Consider the following 12760-nt stretch of genomic DNA (forward strand, 5'->3'; position numbering starts at 1 on the left):
CTGTTAAACAGAGATGAGAGAGATAAGCGTTGTATTGATAGTGTGGAAAATGAGCATTGACGGAACCATGTCAATAGGAATGAAGTATTGATGATTGCTTTTTCTGACAACAGAGTTGCTGTGATTGTACATTAATGTGTTCTGTGCAGATAAGCATGCCATTAGATCAGCACATTATTTCATGGCCATATAAAAACGTGTAAAATACCCCGATGTAGTTGTATGTAAAGCTGGAAAGGCCTTTCCTTTTGTGCTTGCCCAGGATAATCCTCGTCGCCGTGACCATGAGTTTCTCTCCATTTCCACCTGATGCCCTCGCTGGCAACAGCATCCAGCAGCAGAGGGACCGCTGGGAGATGAAACGGAGCCGAGCAGCCAGAGAATTGGTGCAGTCGGAGCAGCGTTACTGCCAACAGCTGGAGCTTGTCACCACTGTAAGTTAAAAATTAAACATTCAAATACTCGATTTGCAGGTTACTCAACTAACTCTGCCATATTTGTTGTTGTTATTTTTTTTTAAACAACAAACAAGCTTTTAATGGCGGCAGCAAACTTAAAAAAATAGCACTTATAGTATAGAGTATGGCAATAATAAATAATAGCAAAAATGCATTGTGGCCCTGTTAAATTGGTGGAAAATATTAGCATTTTATTTAATAAAATGTTTGTATCCACTTCTTGTATCCCCTGGTTTGGCCCAATGATGGCCACCTTACAGCAGCTGTTCAAGACTCTTTGAGTCTCTTCCGAAGGGGTGTCTTCCCCTTAGAAAAATGACCTCTGGGAGAGTTAAACTTTCAAGGCTCCAGTATGTCACAAACTGTGTAAATCCTTTGTTGCCATTTTTGATTCAGTGATACAGGCGTTGTACCCAGGGACAACAGACTTTACCACCTACCAGTGTTGCCTAATTTCTACTCAATTACTCTCCCTCCGCCCGTATACTCCAATTAGGAGTCATTTTAAGCCTTGTGCTCATTCAATTTGCTAATCCCATTTCCACTGCAAATGACTTGAGACCAACACAGCTGCCACTTTAGTGGGACAAACCTCCATCTGTAGCAGGGGATGTTGACACTGCAAATGCTGACAATAATGGATAAAACAAGATTGGGGTTCATTAATAAAAGTATATTATTATTTACATGGAGCAACTAATGAAAAGTTTATCCGGTCATTGCTGGGTTCTAATTCCAGGCAACATTGCCTACCTTGTTTCTTCCAGTACTTTGTGGAGATTTTGAAGGCCAAAGGAACCCTGAGGCAGGACATTAGAGAAAGCATCTTCAGTTCAATTAAAGCCATTCACTCAGTAAACCAGTAAGTATCCCCTTGCATAATTTACGAATATCAGCGCTTTAAGGGCAGTGAGAGACTGTGTAAAGTGATTGGGAAAGCAGTGGGTCCCCTGTGTAGGAATGCACTCATGATAAACTCTAGCTTTATTAAAGCATCATCCTTATCTTCACCATTAGTAGGAGTCAATGATACTCTGTAAGGGTATAGATGTTCTTTTCACCCCCCGAGGGTACATTAGCGCATGTGTTATAATTTGAGAAGATAAAGCGCAAAATGGAAATGATCGTTATAATGGAAAACTTATGAATTGTAATTGAGACAACTTTTCTCATCGATGCATCCGCACTTCTGACAAATGATGCACAGTCATTCATACAGTTTACTCCATAATAGAAATGTGGTGCTTGTCATCATTTTTATTAATGAATTAAAAGATGAATTAAATGTATTTCGATAATTGTGTTATTGTGGGCTATCAGAACAATTTGTAAATATGACCTATTTTCTTTTATGGATCCTTTATTTGTATTCATTATTTATTTTTATGTTATGTTGTCCTTCAGAATGCAAACGAGTTGAGACTAAATCATGCTGTCTGCAGCCAAAAAATGCACGCCACTTTGCCTCAATTTCTTCATGACGTCATTAATCAGCAATCAATTCCACACAATCGACCACGTTTTCCATTAATTAATTCTAGTGCTCATCTGTTTGTCTGCCATCTCCAGGCAGAATGGGAGAGGGAAAAAAATAGGGTAGCGTAAGGCATGTGCTACAATGAAGACTGAAGTATGAATTACACACTGTGACGTATGGGATAAATGGTTCTGCACTTCCCATACATCTTCATTATGGGCCCCGCTTATTGAATTAGTGGTTTAAAAGCAACGGCAAGTAAGTACTCCATTTAAAAACATTCCATTGAGAGACAGATTTATCACCTAGTGATAGATTAGATTTTCTCATATTCTCTTCTCCCACTACGACTTTTGGTCGGCAATAACTGTCTAGTAAAGTCCTTTAGATTAATATGTGAGGAATATTTCAACCACCTTTTCTTTATCTCCGTTACCCACTGTAAACATTGGGTGTGGGTGTGTGTATTTTCACAGCGCAAATAGAGACTGTAAAGGGTGAGTAACAAGTGTCTGGATTATTGAAGGCTAAAACAATTTCAAAAGGAATTCAATCCCAACATTTTCTTTACAAAAATATATTGTATGCACCCCCACTCGTCTAAACATGGCATTCTGAATAATATTGCGTTTGTGGAATAGAACTAATCCACAGTTGACCCAAGTCCGACATAGTTCAATCGTACGCCCTAAGGCTTGTTGATAAAAATGATTTTGTTCCCCAACGTTAATATGGAGTGTAATCATAGTTAAATCTGAATTCAACCCAAGTGCAACGTGTATGTATATTCATCTGATGTCCCTGTGTTTGTTTACTTGCCCGCAGAGTTAATAAATTCTACCACTTTTTTAAAAGCTACATTAGAAAAGGAGACATGTGAATATATTGATATGCCGTGCCAGTCATTCTGCTGCAGACTGTTTATTGAGAAGAGGCAGCAAGAGCAGCCATCCAATTATCCCTAGCTTCGAACATGCCAAAACAGGAATAAGACTTGAAAGGCCTGTCAGCGGATCAGGTATGAAGAATAGCCACAGTGGATTTAAAAATGGGAGGTTGCGGGGGAGCGTGAAAGGTAGATGAGACAAGACTCGTTCTGTGATCAACGAAATTCCACGCAATTGTTTGTGCTATATCGGCAATTCACTTTATGTTTATGTATTCGTCATATTAATGGCATCCTAAACAATTGATATTCATGCCACCCTCAGATGAACGCAACTCGGTGGGAATTGTTGGTTGAGGTCATATCCAACCCAGATGTCGCAACTGCTTGGAATTAATGCAGATTAACACGACACATGCCGAATACTAATCCCACCCCACTGCTGATGGCCAGACATTTAATTGCTGTAAAAAAAAAAAAAGGAAGAAAAAGTGAAAAGTTAAGAAAAAAAAAGGTAATCTTTAATTTCATATTTATCATAATAGCCTGTGGCAGTAAAAAGGAAGGGGGAGAAAACGGAAACACTATATTTCCCGCCCTTTGCCCTCGTTAGAACTCTCTCGGCTGCTCCTGCATCTCCTGATTATGAACAGAGGCTACCTTGGCGTGCAACTTCATTAAAATCTATTTAAATCAACTTCAACTGAAATGTGCTCCTTCCAGCGTGTGCGAACAGAAGTCTCTGGGAACATCATTAGAGAGTGGGAATGTGTGTGTGTGTGTGTGTGTGTGGTACTTCCTCTAAGTTTGGATAACAAGCTCCTTCACCAGTGTCAACACCCCCAACCAATTGCGTCCGTGTTGCTATAATGTGCCTGACAGGCTGACGACTGTTTTGCCTTTGCCTTGATTCACTTGTTTTGCTCCTGAGTTCAGCAGGCATGTTCTCACTACAAAGTGGGTGCCCTGAAGGTAGACCCACCGTCTGGGTCTTGGTAAATACACCGAGGCCTACAAACGGCACTACAGAGCCTTGTCTGCTAAACCTTCCCCATTAACAGTGGGGGGGTGGGCAAGTCCTTCTAAACTTTGCTCAACCTCCGCACTTTCTCTAAACATGTGTACCTTTTGCCGCGAAACGATACTTCAGATGCGATCGCGCCTCATTTGAGATCACACTGATGCAGAACAGCAGTGTTTTCTCAGGCACTAACTCAAAGTCCAATGCGGTTTGACTGCAGGCTAAATGTGCGCTGGAGGAAGTGCTTGAAAATTAATGTGTCAGAGGTCTTTGATGCACAAAATATATGCGGCGTATATTTTGGTTGTGCTGAGGATGAGGACGTTGTTATGTCGTCATGATGTCTGTCTTGTTAGCGTCACCTAAATATACGTGATTGGTAGGGCTGCAACCAGCCAATTAATGCAAAGAGATATGTAAATTAAGTTAATTAAAGAGCCTAACTTGTCCATAGGTGTGACAAAGTCCGCCACACACCGAGCGACACGACCGAACGTGACTGTATTTGAGAATTGTGAACATGTTTCAGTGGCGAGTCACACCTGCCGATTGACCCAATTATTATTACCGGTATGTGTAAATAAAATTTTGAGGCACCACATATTTTATTGATCCACAAACAACATGCCAAGGATTGTAGCTCTAGGCTGTTGGCAATGATCGCCTCGTTCATTGACTACGCTTGTGCTTTTTGGCAACAGAGGCTCGCCACGCTTCGCTTTTTAGACACAGGATTTTTTTTTTTTTTATCACATACATAGAAGTAAACATTGCTCTTATGTTACCTCATATTACTATATATTAAGAAGATGATCATTTAATATTTGTTTTTTTGTAGATCTTTGCTGGTGCACCTGGAAAATGGCTACTTTGGAAGGGGTTTTGACCAGTTTTGCCCTCAACTGCACCACTACAACGTATTTGTGGATAACATTTACGATGCCCAAAAAGTGCTCTGGGTAAGGCCCATTTTCAAGGTCATTCTAAAAGGAACTACTGTTACTACTTTCATCAAGCACAACAGCTTGCGGTCAAGTTCTATTGTCCCCGAATTTTGAAGGAAATTTGCAAGGAATTCCGAACCCCTTCGAAACCCGAGTAGACACACTCCTTAGAAAAGCAAACTCAAATCACACATGTCCAAAAATGTTGCTAGAACTGGGTGACAGCTTCAACTGCACTTGCCAAGGCAGGTTTATTTCCATGACTGACATGAGTGACAAGTTTAAGGCTTCATGTCACCCAAATGTTGACTTATACTCATGCTGACATGATGTGCAGATGCATATTTAATGACTCCACGAGCACCACCCTTCCTACCGCGCACTCAACACCTTCTCTGGGCCATGCTGCCCAGGCATAATGAGTAACAAGAGGGGGATTTGGGAGTTTGTTAGTGGGAGTATGACATGAGTTTCAGGGGCCGTCACTGTTATGTCCATCATCGGATGCGCAAGCTGAATGCAGATATTACTTGGTGGGAAGAAAATGGGTTACGAACTCACTCGGTCTCTAAGCATGATGTGTTTCCTTGGGTAATGTCATAACCAATATGGCGTATGACGTATGTAGTGGAGGCAGAGCGCACTGCCTATGCTGTTTCTTTCAATCACCTTGTCAGTGGCTATTTTATATGACAAATTAATATAATTCCTGTTGGAGGACCTTTCACATGAAAAGCTGCTGTGCCGCTTGTTTAGTTCAAGGAAGATGAATAAAGACATGTTATGGAATTGGATTGAGTGGCAATACAAAATACAGCCTTGAAAGCAACATTTCCTCTTCGCTGCAGCTGTGTCTAATTGGTCTTTTATGATAAATTGTATTCCTTTGTTGATCCAGGTCCAGCTGAAGAAAAACAAGGCCTTCAGACGCTTTAAGAAACTTCAGGAAGGCCGGCCTGAGTTTAACAACCACAAGCTGGAGGACTTGCTTCAACTTCCCATCAAGCGGATTGATCAGTAAGCTTTTCCAAATGCTGATTGATTGAAGAAACTAAAACATAATTTTTTTTTGCTTTGTTCTAATTAGGGTTTTTTTTGTGTGAAGATTAATTAATCACAGAATTGCAGAAAAAATGTTAGGGTAATACTAAATTAGTGCTGCTAACTTGACACGTTACCAAATTTCTAACTTCGGTCATCAAGCACGAACGCTGTTCTCGTAACTGGATAATAATTTTGGTAAAGAATAAATTAGTAAGGATATTTTTAACAATTAATATGTGGCTTAGCATAGCATATAGCTTGCAAATTTAAATGTAATACCCCGTTCCCTAGGATCTTTCAGAGAAATTGAGTATAATCAATCAATGATAACATTCTTTTGGAGTTTTTTAGAAAAAAGTTTTATACAATTTCCCTTTGAATAATGGTGTTATACTAATCTCCGACAATAAGAAACATCTGCAAAGTAAAAAGCAGATGGTGTCAAATAATACACTGACACCAACTGAAATGATACTTGCGTAGTAAGCATTAACTGTAACTATTATTATAAATCGGAACAGCAGCCCACACATCCCCCTCCTATTCCCCTTCCACTTCCACATGCTTACACTTGCAATAACAATATTATTTTTACATTATGTAAAGTACATCAGTGCTTTCTCAAAGGTATTGTTGTCCCAATACGCTGTGAATAAACAGTTCCGCACTAACATATTTTTACAACAAACAATGGTGTTTGTCTCCCATCACAAAATGTTTCTACAACATCAGTCTTTTTTTTTTTTTTAAACCTGTTTCTTAAAAGCTAATGAAATGTGCTACGATCACATTCCACCACTTCCCTAAAGAGTCACAGATTTCACGCGTGAGTTGTTTTTGCTTTTTTATTGTTTTCCTTTCATAATTTTTTTGCCGCGATCATCACATTGATGACAGATATAATTATTACTATTGTATGTACTCCATCCGTCCAGAAACTGTCAACATATCGTTTAAGTACCGGTTTGTGTTAGCTGTAATTTCATGCGGTCCTGATCTTGCTTGTTAATTAGTGGAACAAGAAAAGAAATCATCTGAAATGTGCTTTCCAATGCAGCGCATTTCGTGACACTGGTTTATCAAGCCGCTTGTTTGCGTCTTAATTAGGTATTTTCCATGCTCATCATCATTCCAGATGTACTATCAAGCCCTTGAAATGTTGTATCCATCTAACTTGCGGACGAGTTGCTGTGAGATAAGCTCACATCCGAAAGTTTATTTGGACATTGAAAAACGGAATTGGCTAGGTCATTGGAGGGGGGATAAAAATTAGTAAATTATGCAACATTTAAATATCATTTATACTTTTCCTAATTATGTCTTATTTATTTAAAATTTGAGAGGCTATATGTGCTGGAGTTAAAACGTCTACACACCCCTCTTAAAAGCAAAGATTTTGTAATATAAAAATATATAAGACCAAGATAATTTCAAAATGTTTTCCACCATTTATGTGGCCCTTTAACCTGTACAAAAAATAAAATAAATTCTTCATATTTTCGTGAGGGGGACATAAATATCAACTGAGATGATGTGCTTGCACAAGTGTACACACCCTCAGAACTGGGATGTGGCTGTGTTAAGACTCTGCCAATCACATTCAAACATCAGTTGAGCACACACCTGCTACCAGAGGGTGTGTACACTTGTGCAACCAATTTATTATAGATACTTTAACTTCACCTTTCAAAAAGATTTTTGAGTTGTACTGGTTGCAGATCACAATAATAGTGAAAATTAGTTTTGACTCAAAACCAAACATTTGACACCACTAAAACCTGACATTTGAACACTGATGTTTAGACTAGACTTTTTATATCCATAAAATGTATCAATTAATTTTAATATCATGGGACTCTTGGTAATCTAAACCCTCGTGTCAATGCGTTGCTTTGATGACACTGTGGAATCGTGTCATTTTGACTCGCTACTCATTGTTACAAGCTGAGAGGAACATAAACAGAATCAGTCTCAGTTCACAATAGGGAGCCATTACCTACACATAATAATGTCCTCATTTGGACATGTCTGCTTAAACGTTTGATGTACTGCGTACATTTAAATCCTCGTTGCTATTGCGGCCTAATAATTTGCTTATTTTGTGGTAATATATTTTTTTATATGACTGTAATAAAGAGACAATGTTGTACAGAACATAACAAGGCAATTGTTTACAATTACTTGGACAAGGTGTACAAGAATAACCTTGTATAATGAGCCACATGTTGCATCAGAGAAGACAAAGACACATGCAGTTGTCTGTTTTGGTAAATTTCCATTACAGTTTGTGTGTGGCTTTATAAATATACTGCTGTAAAACATTCAGTCACAGTCCCTATGATATACAATTATCTGTGCCTTTGGCACATAATCAGTCTCCAGCGCAACCTCGTGTCGCTCAGGGTTTCCTTGTCCACTTCCCGTCATTATCATTGATTCGTCTGTCGTTCTGTGCGGAACTCAGGAGACTCGTGGGACGTGTCTAATTCTATGATGTTTTTAAGTAGCATGGAGATAATCATTGCTGGCTGGCCTGGCACCTTACCTTTCCTCACTTTGGCTCTGTCGCGGCAAACGGCAAGAAAATTGTTGTCCCGTATCGCCATTTAAGGATGATGGATGGCGAGCAAAGCCCGGGGTGTGGATACTTATGTTGCTGCTCGGGGACGACTAAAATAATTGCCTTTATTAAGTGGCGTTCACGAGAGCCGACTGGAGTAGTCATCTGTCTCCTCTCTGCTGAGTTCACCATTATGACAGTGATGGGGTCTCAAATAGATTGTGGTGCTGAATAACAACCCCTCTCTGCTTGTATCGGGCCACATTTATGTCAATAATAGAGTTTTAGCTCTTATAGAGAAGCCAGCAGGCCTTGGGATATGTGTACTCTAAACCAAGCACAATTTAGCATAACAAGGCATTGGCCCAGAGGTAGGTTTTCTTCAGAGGAGGAATATGTTCTATGTAAAAGGCATACAAAGTCAGAGGTCGTCGGGTCATTGTCATTCTTGCTAACCATTGTGAACTGTCTAGTTGGGTTTTGTACTTGGCTGCCATACTTGAATTCATCTTTCATTTGACAAGGTGGGCTTTCAAGTTAGCTGCTTTTGTGTGCTCGGGCATTTATTCTGTCATCCCCTCACAGCCTGGCACATTAAGGCTCCTCCAGACAAGGACAAACTTTTGATTCATTTCTTTTGAAACATTTTCTGAAAGATGTGGTCTGCAGGTACATCGCTGTTATTTTATTATTAGTTTTTTCACAGTAATTTGCTATATATTGTCTGTCTGACCCTGTACTTCATTGTTAGCAATGAAGCAAGGCTGGCAATAAAATCAGTTGCTTCATTTGGGTAATTCCATTTACAACCAAAATTGCAGAGTTACGACTGGATTTCCCAATGAGCGGGTCGTTTTCCACTGCAGGTTTAATTATTTTTCATTGTAACTAAACTGATTTCAAGCTAACCCTCCCGCTCCCACCCCTGGTCTGATCTCATATGATATGATCATTTTCACCAATAACCAATCATCTGAACATTACGTGATCATCCCAGGTATCCAGTCACATAATCAGATCAAGACAATATTTTTTTTTGTGTACCAGTGTGAACATCTCTGCATATTACAGTATTTAGAGCTACAACATTCGGAAGTTGCATGAATAGGTAGAGGTATGCATTCTTCGGATGCTCTTGTTTACAAATTGGAACCTCTGGGAAGCTAATTATAAAGATGTTTATGTTATTAAATTGATGTGTGCATACATAATTCACATTACGACGCAGTCAGCAGCTCATGCTATCGTGGTGGTAGGTGCATCAAGCCACCAGCTCGTACATTCTATAGGAAATATCTGAGCTGTTGGGAATCTGTTATTGTCTCATTATCTCTCTTTGCTGTGGTGCTAATGAGTGGGACAGGGCAGCTTAACAAGTAAGTGTCATTTACATTATTTGAAATCGGCTGTAATAATGCTCATTAGAGTGGTTCCTTTGTTACACTTGTGCTGTAATTAGAATTTCATCTCAACTCCTTGGAAAAAAAAAAGAAAGAAAAGAAACGAGGGCACCCATTGCTAATAATGTCTGTAATGCATTTGTTACTACAAGATGATACAAGGGGAAAAGGAACTGGAATTATTTCTTCTTTTTAAGTGCGTCTTAATTGATGTTGGCTTAATTAGAGCTTGTTAGGCATTCATTTCATTTCTAATCAGTAACTGAGTACATGCACAATGCACTCCTTCTCTTCTTCAGCAAATCCTCCCACCACCTCCACCCACACACTTACCATTGTGTCAAGGCCTAACAAAATAAATGTGTGTTTACATGCTAGCGTTGAAAGCAACCTTACAACCACTTCGTATCACAGATGGAAAATGATCAATATTACTGCAGCTTATTGAGTCCCTTAGTTGTGAAAATTGTTAAAATGCTATGTTTGTCTGGTGGATCACGATGGGCTATTCTATTTATGTTATTACTCGTACCTGGACTCTGGCCCAAAATCAGCACTGGCTATTTTCGTTCACTGTTAATGAGCGAATGCCGAATCAACTCGAATCGGTTACTTATTGTACTTTTACTGAAAACGCTTCATAGTCTAAAATGGAAAAATCCACGTCTAAAATTGAAAAATCCCAAAATCAAAATTGGGGGTGTCAAAATGAGTACGTTAATTTCAATTTCCTTTAATGCCCAGTCGCAACGCAGCGGACAAGCCCACGTCAAAATGTTGCAGTAATAGATTTAATAATAATGCATATATTTGTGGAGACTGGGGTCAAGTTGTATTTTACAATTTTCACAAGTTACTTCATGTTAAAGATTAGATAGCTCTTAATATGAAAAGAAAAAAGCAATAAGCTGTCACTGTCTTACAGATGCGATTATGCTATCTAGTGGCAGAAAAATGACCAACACAAATCAATATCACACTCGTTTTTTCTTTTTAATTTTAACAAAATGTTATGAATTATTATGAAATTACTATCAATGACTAAAAGATGCAGCCATATTTCTATTGGTTTATAATTTTTCCACTTTTATGTTAACAAGAGTATGAAAACTTAAAAAATATATGTTATTGTACATTTAAAACATATAAAATTTGAGATCAGTTGCGAGTTAACTATTGAAGTCATGAGATAAATTACGAATAAAAATGTTTAATCGTCTGACACCCCTAATCAAAATCTAAAATGGTAAATTGAGAGCACTTGTATAGCTTATAGAGTTTGTGAAGATACATTCAGACACTGCGCGTTAGACCAGCCTAATTCCTAATTCCTTATTGTTCACTATCCATACAGGTGGAGCAACCTTTCTTTCTGAATGAGAAGTGTTCCCAATGCATTTTTGGTGAAGAAAAAAAATGAACAAGTGGTGCCACTTGATAAATGCATTTACCTTACCTTACGATTGCCAAATTTCCACAAGGCCATACAGTTTGGTTTGTATGAAGCACATAACTCACCATTGAATTTAGCACAGAACAAAACATCTTTAAATCTTCCTTTTGGCTTTTTCCCCCTTCAAATTGTGCTTGTTTACCTCCCGATTTGTAGCACACAGGTTAAGAAAAAAAAAACAGCTTTTTATTTTAAACATTTATTTTAGACAGCTGGGGATAGTTTTTATCTTTGTGTGAAAAAATGCTGAAAGGAAAAAAAAAAAGGTGAGATTTGTAATAATAAACAGGTTTTACATTTACAATTGTCAGCCTAGACTCTTTTCAGACAAGCAGATCATGGAAGTAAAATCACTCACTTGGCTTATACCAACCAATTGACGGGTTTCAACGGTGTGTAAAGTGGGTGGTCTTTTTGCCAGCTTAATGATCTCACTAAGTGGCACCACCATGTCTCTGCAACTCAGACTACACAAAAAGGACTGTAGAGTCAGGCACTGGGAAATAAAAATCAATCAGTGCATTCCAAGGTTAAGTCATTTCGGTGGAGGGGGGGGGGGGGGGGAGGCAAAGATATCATAACATGCCTACGTCAACTCAATATACACACGTTTCATAGAAAATCTATAATAAATTAGTAATAAGATGCACGAATGGATTTTGTTTTTGCGCTGTAAAAAATATATATTCTGTTGAAGCTGATGCAAGTGAATGCTGGAAGGATGATATCAAGATATCACATACATAAATTGTGTTTTGCTAATCTATATAACCTCAGCTTCACTTTTTGAATTGAACTACTAAACAGATGTAATACTGCACTAATAAAAGTTTTAGTTGAGTGAATTTAATTTTGGATAGTTTTGAAGGTATAAAATAAATAATTGGTCACACTTCTACAGATAATCTTTTTCGATGGCTTTTAGATGCAGGGAGATTTTTATTGATATTCTAGATACAGGACATACACTAACCTGATTTATTCATTCAATGAATGTCTGTGTTCTTAGGTATAAACATTTACTGCAAGAGATGACTGCCAACACAAATCCAGATAACCCGGAGTTTCAACAGCTTTCACGTAAGTGCCTTTCACAATTGTGCTCCTGTCTCCGTAATCTTTTTTTTCCCTCGCTGCGTGTCAGGGTCAATTTTTTTTATTGTTAAGTGATGAATACTGCACTCTCCATCCCGCCCTCAAGTGGGTTGTGCCAAGGTTTGCACTGACACGTTTCCATGTAATTTCATGATTTAGATGCTGCATGTATAGCTGCTGTGTTAAATGGTGCACTTTAAAATCCAGGTCACCAATAGGGATGGACAGAATGAATCGTTCAGTCTCATCTGGAGGCGTAATACAATGGCACATAATTGTCACGGGTTGGCGGTGGGATGAGAGATTGTGGACCAAAATGTTGCTTCATTTATTGTTTTTATCTTATGTCATAAGCATCCCATACAGTTCAGTAGTTCACCATATAATTTCATGCAGAGAGATAGCCAGCGGCAAACTGTCAC

At 38.6% G+C, this 12760-nt stretch overlaps 1 protein-coding gene across 1 annotated transcript in view; it reads left to right on the top strand.

Moving 5' to 3' along the window:
• arhgef39 (Rho guanine nucleotide exchange factor (GEF) 39) overlaps positions 1-12760 on the top strand; it is a 29860-nt gene that overhangs the window by 378 nt on the left and 16722 nt on the right. Inside the window, exons 2-6 of the mRNA XM_086060301.1 lie at positions 263-434; positions 1226-1320; positions 4681-4801; positions 5685-5803; positions 12253-12323. Of these exons, the coding sequence (XP_085916427.1) occupies positions 285-434; positions 1226-1320; positions 4681-4801; positions 5685-5803; positions 12253-12323 (556 nt within the window). The 5' untranslated portion in view covers positions 263-284. The remainder of the gene's footprint in view (positions 1-262; positions 435-1225; positions 1321-4680; positions 4802-5684; positions 5804-12252; positions 12324-12760) is intronic.

Source organism: Leptonotus elevatus, chromosome 17, assembly GCF_054856555.1.
Source record: "Leptonotus elevatus isolate MCC_2025b chromosome 17, RoL_Lele_1.0, whole genome shotgun sequence".
Taxonomy (NCBI): domain Eukaryota; kingdom Metazoa; phylum Chordata; class Actinopteri; order Syngnathiformes; family Syngnathidae; genus Leptonotus; species Leptonotus elevatus.